We start from the raw sequence: 19,582 nt of genomic DNA on the forward strand, positions 1-19,582 counted from the left end.
CAGAGAACAAAATCCAGCAGGGCTGTGTAGGGTTGAAAGCCCCTTTTCACTGTATCCATCTTCTAACAAGCGACACCAGAGACCCGCTGGTTATCAGTGGAGGCCCCGCTGCTCCTCATGAGATCGCTGGTGAAAGACAAAAGTGATGGCAGTGGAGGCAGCATCCCAGGCAGCCTTGAGTACCTCGTCCTGGAGCCCCCGCTTGTCTGTACTATGGTTCCACTGAGCCAGGTCTGAAGTGCAGTCAGAACCATCAGGGGGTGGCCAGACCTGGCGGTTGTTGACACATCGTCGGCAGTGCAGCCTGGAGTTAGAGGACAGATTGGTCACTACTGATCCCATTTCAGCATTGTGCCAAGTAGCTCAAAGATAATGAATGGCATGGCACTCCCCACCTGTCATGTGTGTCACTGAGGCTGGCCTCATCCAGAGTAAACAGCTCCTTCAATTCACCCAGAGAGAAGTGGCGCTCTACATCCTGTTCTTCATCCACCACACAGCTGCTCAGTGCCTTCTTGTGACTCTGCCGTTGGAGGATCTTCTCCTCAATTGTTCCTGCCTAGGGGAGTTGGGTAGAGGGATCTAGCATTCATAATCCCCATACAGGCAGTCTAGGGTAACCCAGGAGTTGACTACAACCACACAGCTAAGGCCCATTCCCCATCTGGATCCTAGAAACATGACGGGCATGTCTGCCCACCTAGGCTATTTACCAGTGAAGAATCTCAAGACCTGGCTTACTCTCTTAAGATGAACTGAGGTTGTCATCAATATCTTCAGACCCTCTTACCAAGTCTAAATCTTCTTCCCTTAATAATCATTTGATTATCTACTTGATGCATTAGGATGCAAGGAAAAATCAAATATGACCCCTCATCCTTGAAGTCACATACGAGTGGAAAATAGATATATACGCAAAATAAAAGAAACAATGAGAAAATTTTGCACAGGATATCTAGGAGCCCACAAACAGAATTTAGAGTAGAATAGTGGTGAAAGCCTAAAAGTAAATTATTCGTGAGCTCATTCTTAAAAGCATTCCCAGCATAGGAACAAAAGTCAAGTTTATTTTTGAGGACTATGAAAAGTTAAATTATTCAGGAGGATGAAACAATTGAGACTTGCTTGAGATCAAGAATTTCAGAGCAGGGCTGGGAGTTTGGTCCAGAGGTAGAGTGCGTGCTTGCCTAGCAGGCACCAAGTCCAGGGTTCAATTCCTCAGTGCCACATACATAGAAAAAGCCAGAAGAGAGCTGGGTGGTGGCTCACGCCTATAATCCTAGCTACTCAGGAGGCTGAGATCTGAGGATCACAGTTCAAAGCCAGCCTGGGTACTAAAGAACAAGAACATGAGAATCTTATCAAGAGCTCAGGGACCAACATCCAGGTCCAGGGGTAGGGCTCAGAACAGGGAGCTAGTGTGGCTTAGTGGTAGAGTGCTTGCCTTAGCATGCAAGAAGCCCTGGGTTCAATTCCTCGGGTACCACATCCACAGAAAAAGCCAGAAGTGGCCCTGTGGCTCAAGTAGTAGAGCATTAGCCTTGAGAAAAAGAAGCTTAAGGATAGCTCCAAGGCCAAGTTCAAGCCCCAGAACCGGCTCTGGCGTGAACATGCACAAGCACACACACATGTGCGTGTGCACGCGTGGAACTTGAGGCCAACCTGGACAACATAATGAAATATCATTCCCCCCACATGCACCCCAAGAAATAAGAAATGAAGTTCAAGCTAACTAAAGAATAGAGGAATACTGAGATCTGAGGATCAAGGTTCATAGCCAGCCCAGGCACAAAAGTTTCTGAGACTCTTCTCTCCAATTAATACCTAGAAAACAGTAAGTGGGGGTTGGCTCAAGGGTAGGGTGGTAGAGCCTTGAGCTGAAGAGCTCAAGAACAATGCCCAGGCCCAGAGGTAGGGCAGTATCCTTGAGCGAAGAGTCAGGGAAAGCTCCCAGGCTGAGTTCAAGCCCCATGACCCCCCCCACACACACACAAAAGCTGGAAGTGGTAGAGTGCTAGCCTTGAGGGAAAACAAGAACAGTGCTGAGGCCCTGAGTTCAAGCCCCAGAACTGGCAAAAAAAAAAAAAAAAGATATAGAATTAAGTAGCTGCTTATAATAGTCAAATGAAATATGACTGTGACCTTAGGAGATGGAGAAGAGAGTTACATTAAGGACATATCAGGAGCCAGGAACATAGCCTAGTGGTAGAGTCCTTGCCTAGCAAGCACAACACCATGGGTCTGATTCCTTGGTACCACATACTCAGAAAAAGCCAGAAGTAGACCTGTGCCTCAGGTGGCAAGGAACTAGCCTTGAGCAAAAAGTATCCAAGGACAGTGCCTAGGCTCTGAGTTAGAGCCCCAAAACTGGCAATACACACACACACACACACACACACAAAAGAAAGCAATAGAATGAAGAGTTGAAAATTTGTTTTGTTTTTGATTATGTGTGGCTTCATGGCAGAATGCCTGCCTAGCAAGCATAGGCCATAACTTCAAACTCTAATACTACCAAAAGAACAAAATAATTCTTTTATTTTTAAGATGGGAGCAACTTGAACAAATGAGAAGTTGATCAGCTAAAACAAAAGATGGGCCAGGCCCTGGTGGCTCATGCCTATAATTCTAGCTACTCAAGAGACTGAGAACTGAAGACTGTAGTTCAGAGCCAGCCCAGGCAGTAAAATTCATGAGGCTCATATCCAATTAGCCACCAGAAAACCAGAGGTGGAGCTGTGGCTCAAAATGGTAGAGCACTAGCCTTGAGTGAAAAGCTCAGGAACAACGCCCACCCAGGCCCTGAGTTCAAGCTCCATGACTGACACCCTTACCCCCACAAAAAAAAAACCAAAAAATGGGAAGGGATTGAGAGACCTAGAAGAATAAGCCTCAGAGAAAAACAGATTTCTCATCCTCTGAGATAGGAAAGGAAAATCAGGGGTATTATCCTATAGAAATAGAATAATAGTTTAAGTTTGGTAGACCAATAAGTTCCACAGCATAGCTTTCAGAGTAAAAATTGGATGAGGAGAAGTTAGGTCATTAGCATGAAAGTTACAAGTGTTAGAAAAATGGCATAGGCCTCCATCAATTCCATTCACAGATTTGGGAAAGAAATGAAAACAGTTACTGCCCAACTCATTGGCTATGAAGACTATAGTTCAAAGCCAAGCTAAGCACAATGTCTGAGACTCCATCTCCAATTAACCAGCAAAACTCCCAAACTGGCAATGTGGCTCCACGTGGTAAAGGAATAGTCATGAGTGAAAAAACTGAGCGAGGACATGAGAGTCCTTGAGTTCAAGCTTTGCTATCAGCTTTAAAGAGAAAAAAAAAGCTGAGCACCGGTGGCTCATGCCTATAATCCTAGCTACTCAGAAAGTTGAGATCTGAGGATCATGGTTCAAACCCAGGTTGGGCAGAAAAGTTCATGAGAATTTTTGTCTCCACTTAACTTACCAGACAGCTCAAAGCAGTAGAGTGCTCGCTTTTTTTTTTTTTTTTTTTTGGCCACACCCAGTGCCTGGGCATTGTTGTTGGGCTTTCTCAAGGCTAGCATGAGCACAGCACCACTTCTCCATATGTGGTACCAAGAAATTGAACCCAGGACCGGGAGCGGTGGCTCATGCCTGCAATCCTAGCTACTCAGCAGGCTGAGATCTGAGGATCAAGGTTCAAAGCCAGCCAGGCACAAAAAGGACCTGAGACTCTTATCTCCAATTAACCTCTAGAAAAGGGAAGTGGGGCTTGGCTCAAGGATAGAGTGGTACTATTGAGCTGAAGAGCTCAGGGACAGCACCCAGCCTAGTTCAAGCCCCATAACCCACAAAAATAAAAAAATAAAAATAAAAAATAACAGAAATTGAACCCAGGGTTTCATGCATGTTAGGCAAGCATTCTACCACTAGGCCACACTCCTGACCCAGAGTGCTAGGTTTGAACAAAAAAGCTCAGGAATAGTGCCCAGGCCCTAAGTTCAAGCCCCACAATAGACATTTTAAAAAAATAGAAAAAAAAAAAAAAAAGAAATGAAAGAAGACAGCAGCTACAAAATCACACACACACACACACACACACACACACACACACACACACACACACACACACACACACACACACAATACATGGTCTCAAGCATGCCACTTCCATTTCTTAGTTCCACAGGACATGGATGTGAGAAATGTACAGCAGAAATTGGATACAAAAGGAAAGTAGGTACAAAGTGAAAAGAATTTGAACAAGCATTTAGACAGCACAATAAGAGCATTTGGAAGAATCTGGTGGAGGGAGCAGGGAGAACAGGAGAAACAGCTCAAGAATAGGCCCACAGTGTGGTCACTGATAAAAGCAGATAAGCTCAAAGGAAATAGTGAAAAATAGTTCAAGGTAGTCCAGAAGAGACCCATTCCATTTGACCACTTCACCATCCTTACACTCAGTAGGCGGTAAATATAGCAAGTCTTCTTTTGACCATCACGCCAAACCCTGGCCATGGCCTGTTCATCATTAGCTGGGTTCCAGTCAGGGTCAAACATGACCAGCCGGTTAGCCCCGATGAGATTAAGGCCACAGCCTCCAGCTTTGCTGCTTAGCATGAATACAAAATCAGGGCTCTGGAAAGAAAGGAAGGAGAAGAAAAAGAACCTATGTTACAGCCCAAACTGGCTCTTGCTCAACTTAGCCACCTCCTTTCTCATCCTACTATACCACACTCAGACCAATTGTGAGGACCATGGTTTGTCTAACTACACGCCAAATTGCCAAATTCCCACAACCATCATCAACCAGCCTACCTCACCACATCACACCCAAAAAATAAAACTGAAGCAGAGTCCCCTCACAGAGTCTGCCGATCCTTAATGCTGATGTGACTCTACTTGTGGTGGGGGGGCCAGGATATATATTTACCGATGGACTGTTGAAGCGCTCCACAACTTTAGCTCGCTTCTTAATGGACATTGTGCCATCCAGGCGGACATACAGATACCTGAAGAAGACAAAAGATCAAGATCCAAGAAGAAAGGACCAGCTGGAGTCAAGTCTATTGAAGGAACCAGATAGATAATGCCTGAGCCCTAAGGAAAGATCCAGGAGCTAAGGTCCAGAACTCTGTCCTGTGAGAGTACCTGAAGGACTAGGAGGCACCATGCTTAAAGACGGATCTAGGACAATGACAGCAATAAGGAAAGAGGCCTCTTCACAAAAGTCTTTCATGTATCCATAGCTTGGCAAGCAGAATAGCTAATCTTCCTACAGTACTACTGGAGGCACATCCCTTTGCTGGCAGGGTTAGGCTCTTCCTTACCTTCGGACCCGGCAGAGCTTCTCAAAGAGATCCAATGTCTGGGTATAATTAGACACCAGCACTACTTTGTCACTGCCGCAGCTTCGGGTCACTGCCAGAATGTAATCCAGAACGAGCATCTTACCTGGGAAGAACAGCCGTCACCAGTCTCTTTGTGGTTTTGTTGCTGTTGTTTTGGGGCTCTTTGCTATTTCCATTTCATGGGTTTGAGCACAGTGCTTTGTGCTCTCACTTGGCTTTCTTGCCCACAACTGGGACTCTACCACTTGAGCCATACCTCCAGTCCTTTTTTTTTTTTGACAGCCCTGGGGCTTGAACTCAGGGCCTGAGCACTGTCCTTAGGGTCAAGGCTAGCGCCCTAGTACCTTCGTGAGCCATAGTACCACTTTCTGGCTTTTTCTGTGTTTATGGTACCAAGGAATTAAACCCCGGGTCTCCATGCATGCTAAGCAAGCATTCTACCACTAGGCCAAACTACCAGCCCCCAGCCATGCTTTTTGCTAATTAACTGGAAACAGGAGTTTCATGGGCTCTTAGGTGGGTTTTAAACCACCTCCTGAATAGCTAAGATTATGCCATCAACATCTAGCAAATTGTCTTGATACAGAGTAGCTTTAGCACACAAAAATGTCATTTCATACCCTCCTCTCATTGTTCCTTTAGAGGACACCTAATACTGGTGGGGAGGACTCACCTGACAGCTGTGGCTCTACAGCCTTAGAGCTATAACCAGGGGGGAAGATGTCCAATGCACCCTCAAAGCCATCCTCCTCTGCCACACACTTGTCATAGATTAGAGCTGGGTCTGGGGGGAAAAACAGCAAACATTAGTTTACTTCTGAAGTTGACCCTTCAATGCTCACTAGAACTATCTCCAGACGCCTGGCTCAGAAAGCATTCCTCAGCACCAGACTCACTTGGCTTCCTCCCTCCAGAGTTCCAAAACAATGCAACCAAGTCCTTCTGGGAACATGAATGGACAATCTTGTTCTCCCAACAAGGAAGCTATACCAGAGTCAATGTTTGGGACGTTCCCTCCTGCCCAACAATATAAGCAGGTGAGCAATGCAAGGAATTACATTCACAGTCCCTATATAGTCTAAGCATCAAGAATAGGCTGAGGAGAGGACAAGACAAATTTTCCAAAGCCAAGTATCTAATTTATAGTCTAAATGCAGAATTCCTGCCTTGGTGAGAGCTGGAATTACATGTGGTCTTCATGAATCTCTAGCCACATTCAAATGAAGGTCACTGAACTATCCAGAGAACCCTACCCTCCCTTGTTCACTCTCCTGGAGGATACCAGGATATGGGTCCAACTCACGATTACAAAGCTTCTTCAATGAGGTAATGGAAGAAAGTGAAGATACATTCATCTTGCCCTCATGCAGTTCTTCTGCCGGCTTAGCTTGTCTCAAAAATCTCTTGTATAATTCAGCTTGAAGGGGTGTCAATCTGAAAACAAAAGGCAGCTGGGTCAATGAGAAAGCTGGACCATACTTCTTTTTCCACCGAGAATATCTTGAAATACAGCTATGCTTCAGGAACTAAACTTCTCTCTACTTACTACACACCCTTCAGTTGAGCTCTGTACCTGCAACAAACCACTTGTTCAATCTTCACTGGCAGATATTTAGAAAGTATATCAGATGTCCTCCGTATGAGACACCTAGAGAAAATGGAACAAAAGGCTAGTAAAACTGCTGTCCTTCCTATTGGGGGGAAAAAAACAAATAAACTATAATTGAAAGGACTTATGATTGGCTCATCTCGTTACTCAGGAGGCTGAGATCTGAGGATTGCAATTCAAAGCCAGCCCAGTCAGGAAAGTCCATGAGACTCTTATCTCCAATGAACCACTCAGAAAAAGCCAGAAGTGGTGCTGTAGATTAAGTGACAGAACACTAGGCCTTGAGTAAAAGAAGCTCAGGGGCAGCACCCAGGCCCAGAGTTCAAGCTCAAAAGCAGTTTAAAAAGGGGGGGGGGGGGGGGAAGGAGGGAGGGAGGAAGAGAAGAGAAGAGAAGAGAAGAGAAGAGAAGAGAAGAGAAGAGAAGAGAGAAGAGATTGGCTTGTTAGTAAAAGGCCAGAGACCCTTGAGTTGGGCATCAGTGGCTCACACCTGCAATCCTAGTGACTCAGAAAGCTGAGATTTAAGGATTCTATTTCAAAGTCAGCCCAGACAGGAAAGTCTGAGATTCTTATCTCTAATTAACCAACAAAAAGTTGGAAGTGGAGATGTGGCTCAAGTGGCAGAGCTTCAGCCTTAAGTGAAAAGGCTCAGGGACATTGTCCAGGCCCTGAGTTTAAGACACACCACTGACATAAAAATAAAATGAAATAAAATTCAACACAACACAACACAACAAAATGTCAGAGACCCCTCATCCCTATGGCAAAAGTATCTTCATCAGGATTTTAATTATGGGAATGAAGACCTTCCAAACAATCTAGTTTAGATTGACAACTTTTCTCTCCCTTCAACAGGCTAGCAGTCTTCAAGAGAAGGCTGAGATGTTCCAGTGAACCTGAAGCTCAGAAAAGTACTCTACAAAGTACTACGTCCTAGGCCAGGAGCAGTGGCTCACCTCTATAACCTAGCTACTCAGGAAGCTGAGATCAGAGGATCACATTTCAAAGCCATCCCAAGCACAAAAATCAGTGAGACTATTATCTCCAATTTAGTGGCTCAGGTGGTAGACTAGCCTTGAGCTGAAGAGCTCAGGAACAGCGTCCAGGTCCAGAATTCAAGCCCCCCAAAATAAAAAAGTACTAGGTCCTGAGGAACGTTCCACAGATCCCTGCCACCACAGGGCAACCAGGCTCAATGATAGTAAACCCTGACCTCCTAGGTGGGCAGGAAAGATATGGAGGACCCGATAAAGTAATTTCTAAGAACACACTAAATCCCTTCTTGCCATCTAAAATTAGGAGGAGGACGATGATAGAGCTAAGAAGTTGGGAAGGGCAGCAGGACTCGAATAATGTTCCATCGAATATTTACTGGGACAATCTAACTCACCAGACAGGAGGTTCTTCAGCAGATTGGTAAACAGACTAAAACCAAAACACAGGGCCCACGTCAGAAAGTGGGGACTTTGCCTCCAAGACTTCTTCCTTCCCCTAGAACTCCAGTCTTGGAAGATTCAAGACAGATTCATCCCTGAAAGGGCTGGTCTCACATGAGGCAATTCAAATGATTTTACTCAGGGCTATTACCTATTCACAATGCCAATAAGCTCCCGAAGCCGCTCCTCTCCCAGCTGCCTGTCTGCCTCACTGGCAGCTGCATCTCGACTCTTCAGTATTGGCAACTCGAAGTGCTTCTTGAACTCATGGGCAGTCCCTGAACACAGCACAGAACAGGACATTAAAGCATGTGAAAAGGAAGGATTTTCCCACTGCTAGTAATATAGACCATCTTGTCACAGACAAACTTTTCTCCCCAAAACTATAAAGCTGAACAAAATACAGGTAATTCTGTGTAAAGGATCAGAAACATGTCAAAGTAGTGAAAGTTTGAAAGGCAATATAGTGAAACGTAGATTAAAGCCAAAATATAAAAACAATAACAAGAAATATAAATGAAGCAAATAATCCAATCAAAAAGATAAAAAATGCTGGTGGTCATGGACCTGGTGGCATATGCCTCTGATCAGAGCACTCAAATGGCTCAGATGACTGAATCATGTGTTGAAGGACAGCCTGAGCCACACAGTGAGATCTTGTCTCCAAAATTAGAGCATCTGCTGTAAGCAAAAAAGATAAATGAAGCTTGCTCAGTGAGGTCACGCACGCACGCAGGCAGGCCTGTTACCCTAGCTACTCAGGAAGCTTGAGATCTAAGCATCGCATTTCAAAACCAGCCTGGGCATTACAAAGGTCTTATCTCCAATTAACCTTCAGAAAAATAGGAAGTGGGGCTGTGGCTCAAGGGTAGGTAGGTAGCCTTGAGCTGAAGAGCTCAGGGACAGTGCTCAGGCCAAGTTCAACCCCCATGATCCACAAAAAAAACTCAAGGTCAGCACACAGGCCCTGAGTTCAAGCCAGGTGCCAGTGGCTCACGCCCCGTAATCCTAGCTACTCAGGAGGCTGAGATCTGAGGATCTCGATTCAAAGCTAGCCCGGGCTCAAAAAGTCTCTTATCTCCAATTAACCTCCAAAAAACCAGAAGTGGTGCTGTGGCTCAAGTGGCAGAGTGCTAGCCTTGAGCTGAAGAGCTCAGGGACAATGCCCAGGCCCAAAGTTCAAGCTGCACCACCTCCACCCTGACCCCCCCCCAAAAAAAAGCCAAGTGAGAGCAAAATGTCTTGATTCAAGTTCCAGTGGTAGCACAGAAAAATAAACTAGAGGGCCAGGAGTGTGGCCTAGTGGTAGAGTACTTGCCTAGTTTCAGGAAGCTCTAGGTTCAATTCCTTAGAAAAAGCCAGAAGTGGTGTGTGGCTCAAATGGTAGAGTTCTAGTGCCCAATGACAGTTCCAAGACCCTGGGTTCAAACCTCAGGACTGGTAAAAAATAAAAAAATAAAAGATCAAAATAAAATAAAGTTAGGCTAGATTTTAATGGCTTTGAGACAGTCTTGCTATAATGCCTATGTGGCCCAAGTGACCCCAAATTCAAAACTCTCCTGCTGGGCATGGTGCCTCAGGCCTATAATCCTTGCTACTCAGGAGGCTGAGATTGAGGATCATGGTTCAGGTCCGAACAAAAAATAAAATAAAGCGAACAGACAAACAGAAAGGGAGAGAGAGGAAGGGGAAGGTAGGCAAGCAGACAGGCAAGCAGGAAGCAGGCAGACTAGATTCTTACCTAGGATGCCAGAATTTACAAAATGTACCAAGCTGAAATATTCAAGCAAATCATTCTGGATAGGGGTTCCAGAGATGAGCACCCGCCTACTAGTATTCAAGCTATCCAAAGCCTGGTAAGTTTGATTCTCAGAGTTCTTGAGCCTGTGTCCCTGTAAGGGAATGAAATCTCACTCAGGATATTATGTGACATCTTTAAGTGGCCATAAGGTCTGATATAGATAGAACATTACAGGTCCTGAAGCCTTGGGACCTAGTCAGGGAGGGGGAAGCATACTCACCCATTTGCTTGAAGAGAAATAGCAGAGTCACAAGATAGACCTTAAATTTCCAGACCAGTGCTGTATCTATAAAGCACTCTTTTTCTCCTCAACTGCTACAGCCTTAGTAGCTCACCTAGCCTGTTACAGATTTGGGTTTTCAGGAGTCTTCGCCTCTCTACTAGCCAACACCTTCTGACCCAGGTACCTTCTTAAATTCACAGGCCTTTCCTAAGCCATCAGTATAAATGAGACTAGCTAGGCATCTCAGTCCACCAGAATCCACACAGCCAGTGTGTCTAAAGCGCTCTCTTCTCTTCTCTACTACCTCTTCTCCCCATACCCTTTTGGCTCACATTTCTCTGTGACTTCTCTCAAAATGTTCAGGTAATCTATCTCCTCCCCTCTTTCCTAGAAAAACTACATGAAAGGCCAGGAATTTGGCCTAGTGGTAGAGTGTTTGCCTAGCATGCACGAAGACCAAAGTTCAATTCCTTGGTATCACATACACAGAAAAAGCTGGAAGTGGTGCTGTGGCTCAAATGACAGACCACTAGCCTTGAGAAAGCCCAAGGACAATGCTAGGCCCTGAGCTCAAGCCCCAGGACTGGCAAAAACAAACAAACAAACAACAACAAAAATACATGGACAGTCAGGCCTGTGTCCTTTCTACATCCAGTTCTGCCTAACTCTGTATTAGATAAGCCACACAAAACCTAGCCACCAGTGAGACTATGAACAAACAAATAAACCTTGCTCCCCCAGGACAGCCTTTGACAAAGCAGTTAAACACAGACGCTTCATAACCTCGCCCCATCTCATTAGGTCAACTAAATCCTTGCTAAGTTCAGATGATCACAGTAAACTATTACTTTCTCACCAATTTCTTCCTTCCTTCCTTCCTTTCTTTCTTCCTTTCTTTCTTTGTCAGTCATGGGGCTTGTGCTCTGGGCCTGGGCCCTGTCTCTGAGCACTCCAGGCCATTCTTCTGCCTAGTGTCCTCTTTCACAGGCAGATTCTTCAAACGTGTCCCCCTCCCACACTGCAAAGCCTTCTTCAATGATCCTAGGCTGCTGGCCATTCACCTCTGTGCTCCTACAGTACTATGTACATATGATGCATAATGCCGCTACTTAGTGAATCATTTAATGTGGCAGGTGCTATAATAATAAGTACTTTACTTACAGACTCTTGTATGAAATTCACACAACAAATGGAGAATTACAATGCTCATTTAAAAGATAGAGAAACTGAGACTGGGAGGGATAAACAAGAAACTAAAATCATACTGGTAGAGAGTCAGCAGAGACATCATTTGAACTCATCATTTGAACTGTAGACTTGGAAATCTGGTTGCCTTTCTATTCTGCCTCTCACCCACTGCTATGCATACTAATCATCTTCAACTGTGCTTTACCTCAACTAGGTATGAACTGGGGTTTTTTTTGTTGTTGTTGTTGTTTTAATTTTTTTTATTGTTATGGGGCTTGAACTCAGACCCAGGGCACTGTCCTTAAGCTCTTTGTGCTCAAGGCTAGAGTTTTACCACTTACAGCCACAGCTCCACTTTCAGTTTTTTGGTGGTTAATTGGAAATAAAGAGTCTTACAGACTTTCCTGCACAGGCTGGCTTTGAACCGCAATCCTCAAATCTCAAATCTCAACCTCCTGAGTAGATAGGATTACAGGAGTGAGTCACTAGCACCTACCTGATATGAACTTATTAAAGCAGAGACCATATTAGACTGTCCTTTATAATTTCAGTGCTCAGTGAATAGTAGATGAATGGAAGCTAAATAGAAGTTCATCTAAAGGTTGCTACTAAAGATTAATCAACAAAATACAGAATTTTAACTTTTAGTGGTCATCAAAATTTTGGGTCCTTTAAATGGAAGTTCCTTGAAAGAAAAGAACCACAGAACCCTGAGGGTGTGACACCTAGCAGGTGTTTGAGGAATAATTTTGTGAATGAACCAGGAAGCTACACTATCCCCACGAGCCTTTCTGGAAGGGTAAGCCAACCATAGCTTTGACCAGTGAATATGGTTCTAAACAGTTTGTGCCACCACTCTTCACAGACTTAAAACACAAACTTACATTTCAGCAAATCAAATGTGGCCAGGAAATAAGCTGTCATAAACAGGGTTCTGGAGGCTGACAGCTGGAATATTAGCTACTCAAAAGGCTGAGATCTGTGGATCATGGTTAAAATTTGCCTAAGTAGAAAAGACCATGAGACTTTTTTACGGAGGAGGGTGGGGAGAGAAGGGGGTGCTAAATCTGAGTCTTAAACTCAGGGCTAAGCTTTCTCAAGGCTAGAGCTCTATCACTTGGGCCACAACACCACTTCTGGCTTTTTTCTATGTATATGATACTGAGGAATCGAACCTGGGTCTTTGTGCATGCTAGGCAAGCACTCTACCACTAGGCCAAACTCCTGGACCCCCCACTCCCAGTTTTTTATTAGTTAACTGGAGAAAAGTCTCACCAACTTTCCTGCCCAGGCTGGCTTTGAACTGTGATCTCAGATCAAAGATCCCCAGTAGCTAGGATTCAAGGCATGAGCCAACACCACCTGGCTCTAAGATCCTATCTTTTCCCCAGCCATCCTCACTCACTACTTTTAAAGTAACTAGTATCTATACTATCATTCATACACAACAGAAAAGGCCCTAATGTAAATACCACCCTTTCCCTTCATCCCAGAAAGAAAAACAAAGGACAATTTGTAGCTTTTCTTTTGTTCTAAGACTGGATCTCCCTTTGTAGCCTAGGCTGGCCTGAACCCAAAATTCTCCTACCTGAGCCTCCCAAAAGTTGGGATCTACAAAGGTACCCCCACCATCTAGGTAACGGGCTCTTGTTCAAGCAAATACCTCCAGCCAGCACTAACTTACCAAGACTTATGATACATCAGGCACTGGGATAAGAACTTTCCCCAATTACTTCACTGAACCCCACAATAATCTTGTGAGGTAAGGATTATCACTCACTTCCTCATGTATAAGAGGCTTAAGCTCAAGTGGTTAAAGAACCTATTTCCAATATTATACTACTGGTAAGTGGCACAGACTAAACAGGTGCCATGTCTCTTCACACATTCAAATCCCTCCCATCCTTCAAGTTCCTTCTTTGGTTTAGGGAATACTACCTAGAAGGATGAAACCATTAGGCTCACAGCACCCCATTCTCCTCAGAGTTCTACTTTCAATTCTCTTTGGCAGACTTTGTGGAAGTACTCTTTACTATATACTCCAAGACAGCCTGCTCTGCCTTCAACATTGCCCAGTGACTAGCATAGCCCTGTGATGGTCATGCTCAATGACTGACAAATCTAACAGCCTGTGCTCAGCCAAGTACCTCATCACATATGACCAGTCCAACATTGCCTTTCTGAAGGACTCCGACGTGAAGGCGAAAGGTCTCATAGGAAATGATGAGGATGGGAGAAGGAACTTTAGCTCCACGCTGGTTCATAAATCCTTCTACAAAAGAAAAGTGGCAAAGTCAGAACAACTTACCAAAAAAAAAAAAAAGTTTGACAACTCTTTAAGATAGTCTGAAAGTATATTTTCAATGGGAATTTTCTTTTATTCCTGAATTACCTTGACACTAACTAAGAATATAAATAACAGGCCAAAGCCGGGATAGGTGGCTCATGACTAATCCTAGCTACTCAGAAGGATGAGATCTGAGGATCTCAGTTCAAAGCCAGCCCAGGCACTGAAGTCCATGAGAATCTTATCTCCAATTAACCAGAAGTAGGGCTTGGCTGAAAGGTAGGGCAGTAGCCTTGAGCTGAAGAGCTTAGGGACAGCACCCATTCGGAATTCAAGCCCTATGACCCATCCCCCTACACCCCCCCCCAGAAGGAGATGAAGGAGGAGAAGAAGGAGAAGGAGGAGAAGGAGGAGAAGGAGGAGAAGGAAAAGGAGGAGAAGGAAGAGGAGGAGGAGGAGGAGGAGGAGGAGAAGGAGAAGGAGAAGGAGGAGGAGGGGAAGGAGAAGAGGAAGAGGAAGAGGAGGAGGAGGCAGAAGAAGAAGAATTAGAAATGGGGAGGGGCAAGGGAAAAGGAGAGAGGGGGAGAGGGGAGAGGAGGAAGTGTAGCCATCTTTGTTAAAGTTACATACCCAGCTTTCGATCTATCTCATCTTTGGATCCTCCATCAATGGCCAGAGGTTGGATCCTCCCTCCAAGCCATTTCCCAACCTCATTGTACCAGTTCTTCACCAGGCTGGAGGGTGAGACCACCACTGCTTTGTCAATTTCTGGCTTGCAATCTGGACTCTGGCGCAGAAGTGTCCACATCAACGTGATGCACTGCAGCGTCTTCCCCAGGCCCATCTCATCAGCCATGATGCAGCCATGACTGCCAGGGATACGCCGACTGGTGACACACTCCCACAGGAACTTCACTCCCTGCGGAGGAACAGCATTCACTCTACTTTGGCCCTTCACTGCCTCAAGAATGGCAGTTCCCACACTTAGCCCAAGCCAACCTCATTCCCCTGACTCTCACCTCTCTCTGATGCGGTCGCAAAACCTTACTGAGAATAGGATCAACAACCACATGGACAGGGAGTTTTTCCCTGAGAAAACACAGCAAAAGGACAAAACCCATATTACTTAGATAGGGCGAGATTATAACTTCAGTAAGCAGTGTCTTGCTGATCCAGAGCTTACAGAGGTAGCTGCCCCCAAACAGAATCTTCTTAGCCTAGTAATCAAACCACAGCATGACCCTGTTCTAAGAATTAGGTAAGGGTTCTGGGTGCTGGTGGCTCATGCCTGTAATCCTAGCTACTCAAGATGCTAAGATCTGAAGTTTGCAGTTCAAAGACAGTCTACACAGGAAAATCTGCGAGACACATCTCCAACTAATTACTAGAAAACCAGAAGCAGTGTTGTGACTTAAAGAGGTAGAGAGCTAGCCTTGAGCAAAAAGAGGTCAGGGACAGCACCCAGGCCCTAAGTTCAAGCCCCAGAACAGACCCAAAAAAGAAGAATTAGGTAAGGGTGACAGATTCCCCCTCAACCATTTCCCCCACCCAAACGAGCACAGTAGGAGGGGGCTAGGAAACCCACAAACTTGACATTACTACATACGCTTCCTAACCACCTACTCTTGCTCATATCACAGCAACTTATTATACCTACCCAAAGAGAAATCCTACCAAATACCAAATACCCTCATTTCTCTAAGGCGCAGCCCAGGAAAAATCCAGTGTACATACTTGTCAAGCTTCAACTGGTCATGGGCACTCAGTGCGGGAGGCTCATACAGAACCAAGGCCCCTTCCTCCAGAGGGTCATGGAGGGCCCGGCGGACCCCAGCTCTTTTCAGGCCCAATGCTCGAGAACCCAGGGGACCTGGAAATCAGCAACCAATTATCAAAGAAGTCTCTGTTTTTTGGAGCTCCAGCAGGAAGTTCATACGCCTATCCTTCACATACCCTGAGCTCCCATGTGACCTTCCCTCTTAGAACACTCCACCAACATAATGAATAGCTTGTCTTGGTAACTCTTCCCCCACACCTACCCTCGTCCTGGGGATTGAACTCAGGGCCTGAACACTGTCCTTGGGTTTTCCTCAAGGCTAGAGCTCTACCACTTGAGCCACAGAACCACTTCCAGCTTTTTCTATGTATGTGGTACTGAGGAATTGAACCTGGGTCATCATGCATGCTAAGGCAAGCACGCTACCACTAGACCAAACTCCAGACCCGCGTCTTGGTAACTCTTAAGATTAATATAGGGCTGGAAGCGTGTGGTAGAGTGTTTACCTTAGCATGCATGAAGCCCTGGGTTCGATTCCTCAGTACCACATACACAGAAAAAAAAAATATATATATATATATATTACATCTCAGAAGGGTCACCTCCAGCACAGCCACACTGGACAGAGATCTTGAATTCCAAGCTAACTTGTCTTTATAAAAAGCAGAGGTCTATATCCAGGCATACTCACATTACTGATTCAAAAACTGAAGTTTCCATTTTACCTTGATAATTTGGGATAGGAACTTTGAAAGGCTTTGACAAAATGCTGCGAATAAATGCTTCCTAAAAAGAAAAAGAAACAGAATTCAGGACTGATCAGAGATATTATAGAACTATGTTCTTATCCATCCACATTAGGTTTTATACAAGCTTTCTTCTATAATACCTAAGCTCAGAAGTGCACAGCCATAGTCAATCACAAGGCCTAGAAATCATTTGCTCATGAAGACCTTGGCAATGAGGACATCTAGCTTTTCCCTACAACACCTTAAGAATCAAGGACCAGGGCTGGGAGTTTGGCCTACTGGTAGAGTACTTACATAGCATGTACGAAGACCTGGGTTCTGGCAAAAGCCAGAAGTGGTGCTATGGCTCAAGTGGGAGAGCTCTAGCCATGAGAAAACCCAACGACAATGCTCAGGCCCTGAGTTCAAGCCCCACAAATATTTAAAAAAAAAAAAATCAAAGATGCCATTTTTACCTACTCAATCAGTATTAACAGGAAATGCTGATGTCTGAGTTCAACCACCCTGTAGAACTACATCTCCTGAACATACCTCAAAACTCCCGGCCTCATGAGACTCTTATCTCCAATTAACCACCAGAAAACTGGAAGTGGTGCTGTGGCTTAAGTAGTAGAGAGCTAGCCTTGAGCTGAAGAGTTCAAACCCCACAACCAACTAAAAAAAGAAAAAAGGACAGGCCAGGGGGTTGGCCTAGTGATAGAGTGCTTGCCTAGCATGCACGAAGACCCGGGTTCAATTCCTTGGTACCACATACATAGAAAAAGCTGGAAATGGTACTGTGGCCCAAGTGGTAGAGCTCTAGCCTTGAGAAAGCCCCCAAGGACAGTACTCATGCCCTTAGTTCAAGCCCCAGGACTGGCCATAAAAAAGAAAAAAAAAAGGAAAATTTGGTGGAAAATCTTTGGAGTATACTGGGTACCAGTGTCTCAAACCTGTAATCCAAGATGTTCAGGAGGCTGAAATCTGAGAATTGTGGTTTGGAGCCAGTCTGGGTAGAATCTCCAGTTAAGCCACACAGAACCGGAGTCAGTGGTATGGTTCAAGTAATAGAGTACCAGTTATATGGGAAAAGACCAAGCCATGAGTTGAAGGCCCTAATACCAAGCCCTCATACAGGAAAAAAAAAAAAAGAGTAGGAGATAATATAGCACACAGAACCTATCATGGTAACTAGAGGAAACACAGGAAAACTATGGAACACTAGCACTCCATAAAGCCAAAAACAGAGACAGACAGAGCTGGCATGAGGATCTTCGTTCTAACATCCTGCCGTGGCCTCCTCTTTCCTCTACCATATTTTTCTTAGACCTGGTACCCACACAGAGACAAAGAAGGGAGAGCTTCAGGGGAGAGACAAGAGAGATACATCTCCCAGCAATCACAGCAGATGTTAATGAGCTAGTAACTATGAGAAAATAGAGCCTCTAGGAAGTCCACCAAAGCAGGAGAACAGGACCTACACGTGGTTCTCACTTACATGCTGACTGCTGTCCAGATAGGGTGGTCGATTGGCTAGCTGAGTTAACGGTTTCCGATAAGGGGACAGGAAACATTCTTGAATCTGGGCCTCACTGCTGGATTTCCGTTTCTTAGGAGTCTAGGAGAAAAATGGGTACGTTTCAACAATACATCTGGAAAACCACAGAGGCTTGCTGCTATTTTTTCCCCCTTTAGATTATTACTGTTAGTTACTGGCTCTATTTATTTTTTTTGCCAGTCCTGGGGCTTGAACTCAGGGCTTAGGCACTGTCTTTGAGCATTCTCAAGGCTAGTGCTGTACCACTTAAGCCACAGAACCAGTTCCAGTTTTTCTGAATATGTGGGACCAAGGAATTGAACCCGGGGCTTCATGCATGCTAGGCGAGCACTTTACCACTAAGCCACACTCTAGGGCCCTGTCACTGTTTTTATTTCTGTACCCTCTGTCTTGTGTTTAAGTTTATAGGAGGACTAGGGGAAGCACAGAAACAGTAGGATAAAGGGCGAACCAATTCACTAGACACTATGTTGGAAATTAATTATACAACCTGGGGGGGGGGCCAGACGGGGGTGATACTGTTCACAAAGAAATGTGCTCATTACCTGACTTATGTAACTATAACCCCTCAGTACATCACCTTTGCAATAAAATTTAAGTAAAGAAACTAAGCCGGGAACAGTAGCTCACACCTGTAATCCTAGCTACTCAAGGAGACTGAGATCTGAGGGTCGTGGTTCAAAGCCAGGCTGGGCAATACAAAGCCAAGAGACTCTTATCTCCAATTAATCAGTCATGTACACCTGTAATTCCATCACAGGGGAGGCCCAGGCTGGCCTGCGTTATCCAGGGAGACCCCGACTGAATATAAAAATAAACCAATGAGTAAAGGTACACTGAACATAACAAAGAGCTGTTACCCAATAACTCTATATCCACCCTTCCTTCCGGCCTCAGGTCCTCACCGCTACTTCAGGATGCCAGTCTTCATCATCAGAGGACCTGCCGTCCGGTTTCCTCCTGGCCAGTCGGCTAGGAGCTAAGCTCCTCCTCTGCAAAGAAGAAAGTGGAGCCTGAGTATCGCGGAATTCCTGCAGCCGGGTTCCATCATCCATAGGCCCGGGGCTACTCCCGGTCTCACCCACTCTTACCATCCTGGGCCCGGGAACATAAGATGTCAAGTACCCATCAGCCAAGCGTGAAAGGCGCACACAGCAGCGGGGAAGGCGGGAGCAGGGCCTGACAGGGCGGGACCTGCTCTACTCGTGAGACGGCGGCCTAAAGAAAGAGGGGGACTTGAGAGGAGGGGACTCCGCCGGGGACTGGAGTTTGGGTTCCAACTGTGGGGATCTCAGTGGCCCTTTCACTGTCAGAGAAGCCCGGGAACAGAGGAAGGGTCTGAGAAGAGGGGCGAACACATCCGGGGCGGGGAGGGGCGCCGCCAGGACGAACGGGAGGGCCAGGGGAACGGCGGGGCGGAGGGCGGAGCGGTGCCACCCAGAGAGGAATGAGACTACCTTGGGCAGGAGTGCGGAGGGCAGGATGGCAGGCCTGCACAGAAAGGGGTGACGCCGAGACCCAGCAAGAACCAGTGCGAGACCCGAGCTGGAAGAAGACACTCCGCGGAGACTGAAGAGAACGGCGAGGTGGGCGAGGAGCCGCGCAGGTGGCCCGACCTTCCAGGTCCCAGAGCGCGCGTTAACAGC

At 45.7% G+C, this 19,582-nt stretch overlaps 1 protein-coding gene across 1 annotated transcript; it reads right to left on the reverse strand.

The window, feature by feature from the left end:
- Positions 1-57: 57 nt before the first annotated feature.
- Positions 58-19,134, reverse strand: Rad54l (RAD54 like). The gene is made up of 18 exons (XM_090334931.1): positions 19,028-19,134; positions 18,842-18,928; positions 17,877-17,996; positions 16,376-16,436; positions 15,608-15,743; positions 14,893-14,962; positions 14,504-14,792; positions 13,734-13,858; positions 10,116-10,266; positions 8,526-8,652; positions 6,903-6,977; positions 6,633-6,763; positions 6,003-6,113; positions 5,309-5,432; positions 4,912-4,990; positions 4,437-4,616; positions 396-559; positions 58-304 (listed from the first exon to the last, which is right to left on the reverse strand). The coding sequence occupies exons 1-18, from the start codon at positions 19,028-19,030 to the stop codon at positions 94-96; spliced, it is 2,244 nt and encodes a 747-aa protein (XP_090191057.1). The 5' UTR covers positions 19,031-19,134; the 3' UTR covers positions 58-93.
- Between the last annotated feature and the right edge of the window lie 448 nt (positions 19,135-19,582).

This window comes from Megascapheus bottae, chromosome 6 (assembly GCF_031878675.1).
Source record: "Megascapheus bottae isolate mThoBot1 chromosome 6, mThoBot2.hap1, whole genome shotgun sequence".
Lineage (NCBI taxonomy): Eukaryota > Metazoa > Chordata > Mammalia > Rodentia > Geomyidae > Megascapheus > Megascapheus bottae.

Bases quoted from the DNA above. Each gene is read 5' to 3' on its own strand.
- Rad54l (XM_090334931.1), bottom strand. The intron at 14,963-15,607 runs GTATGTACACTG...GTGTTTTCTCAG, and splicing joins GACCAGTTGAAGCTTGACAA to GGAAAAACTCCCTGTCCATG. The intron at 14,793-14,892 runs GTGAGAGTCAGG...GTTCCTCCGCAG, and splicing joins TGCGACCGCATCAGAGAGAG to GGAGTGAAGTTCCTGTGGGA.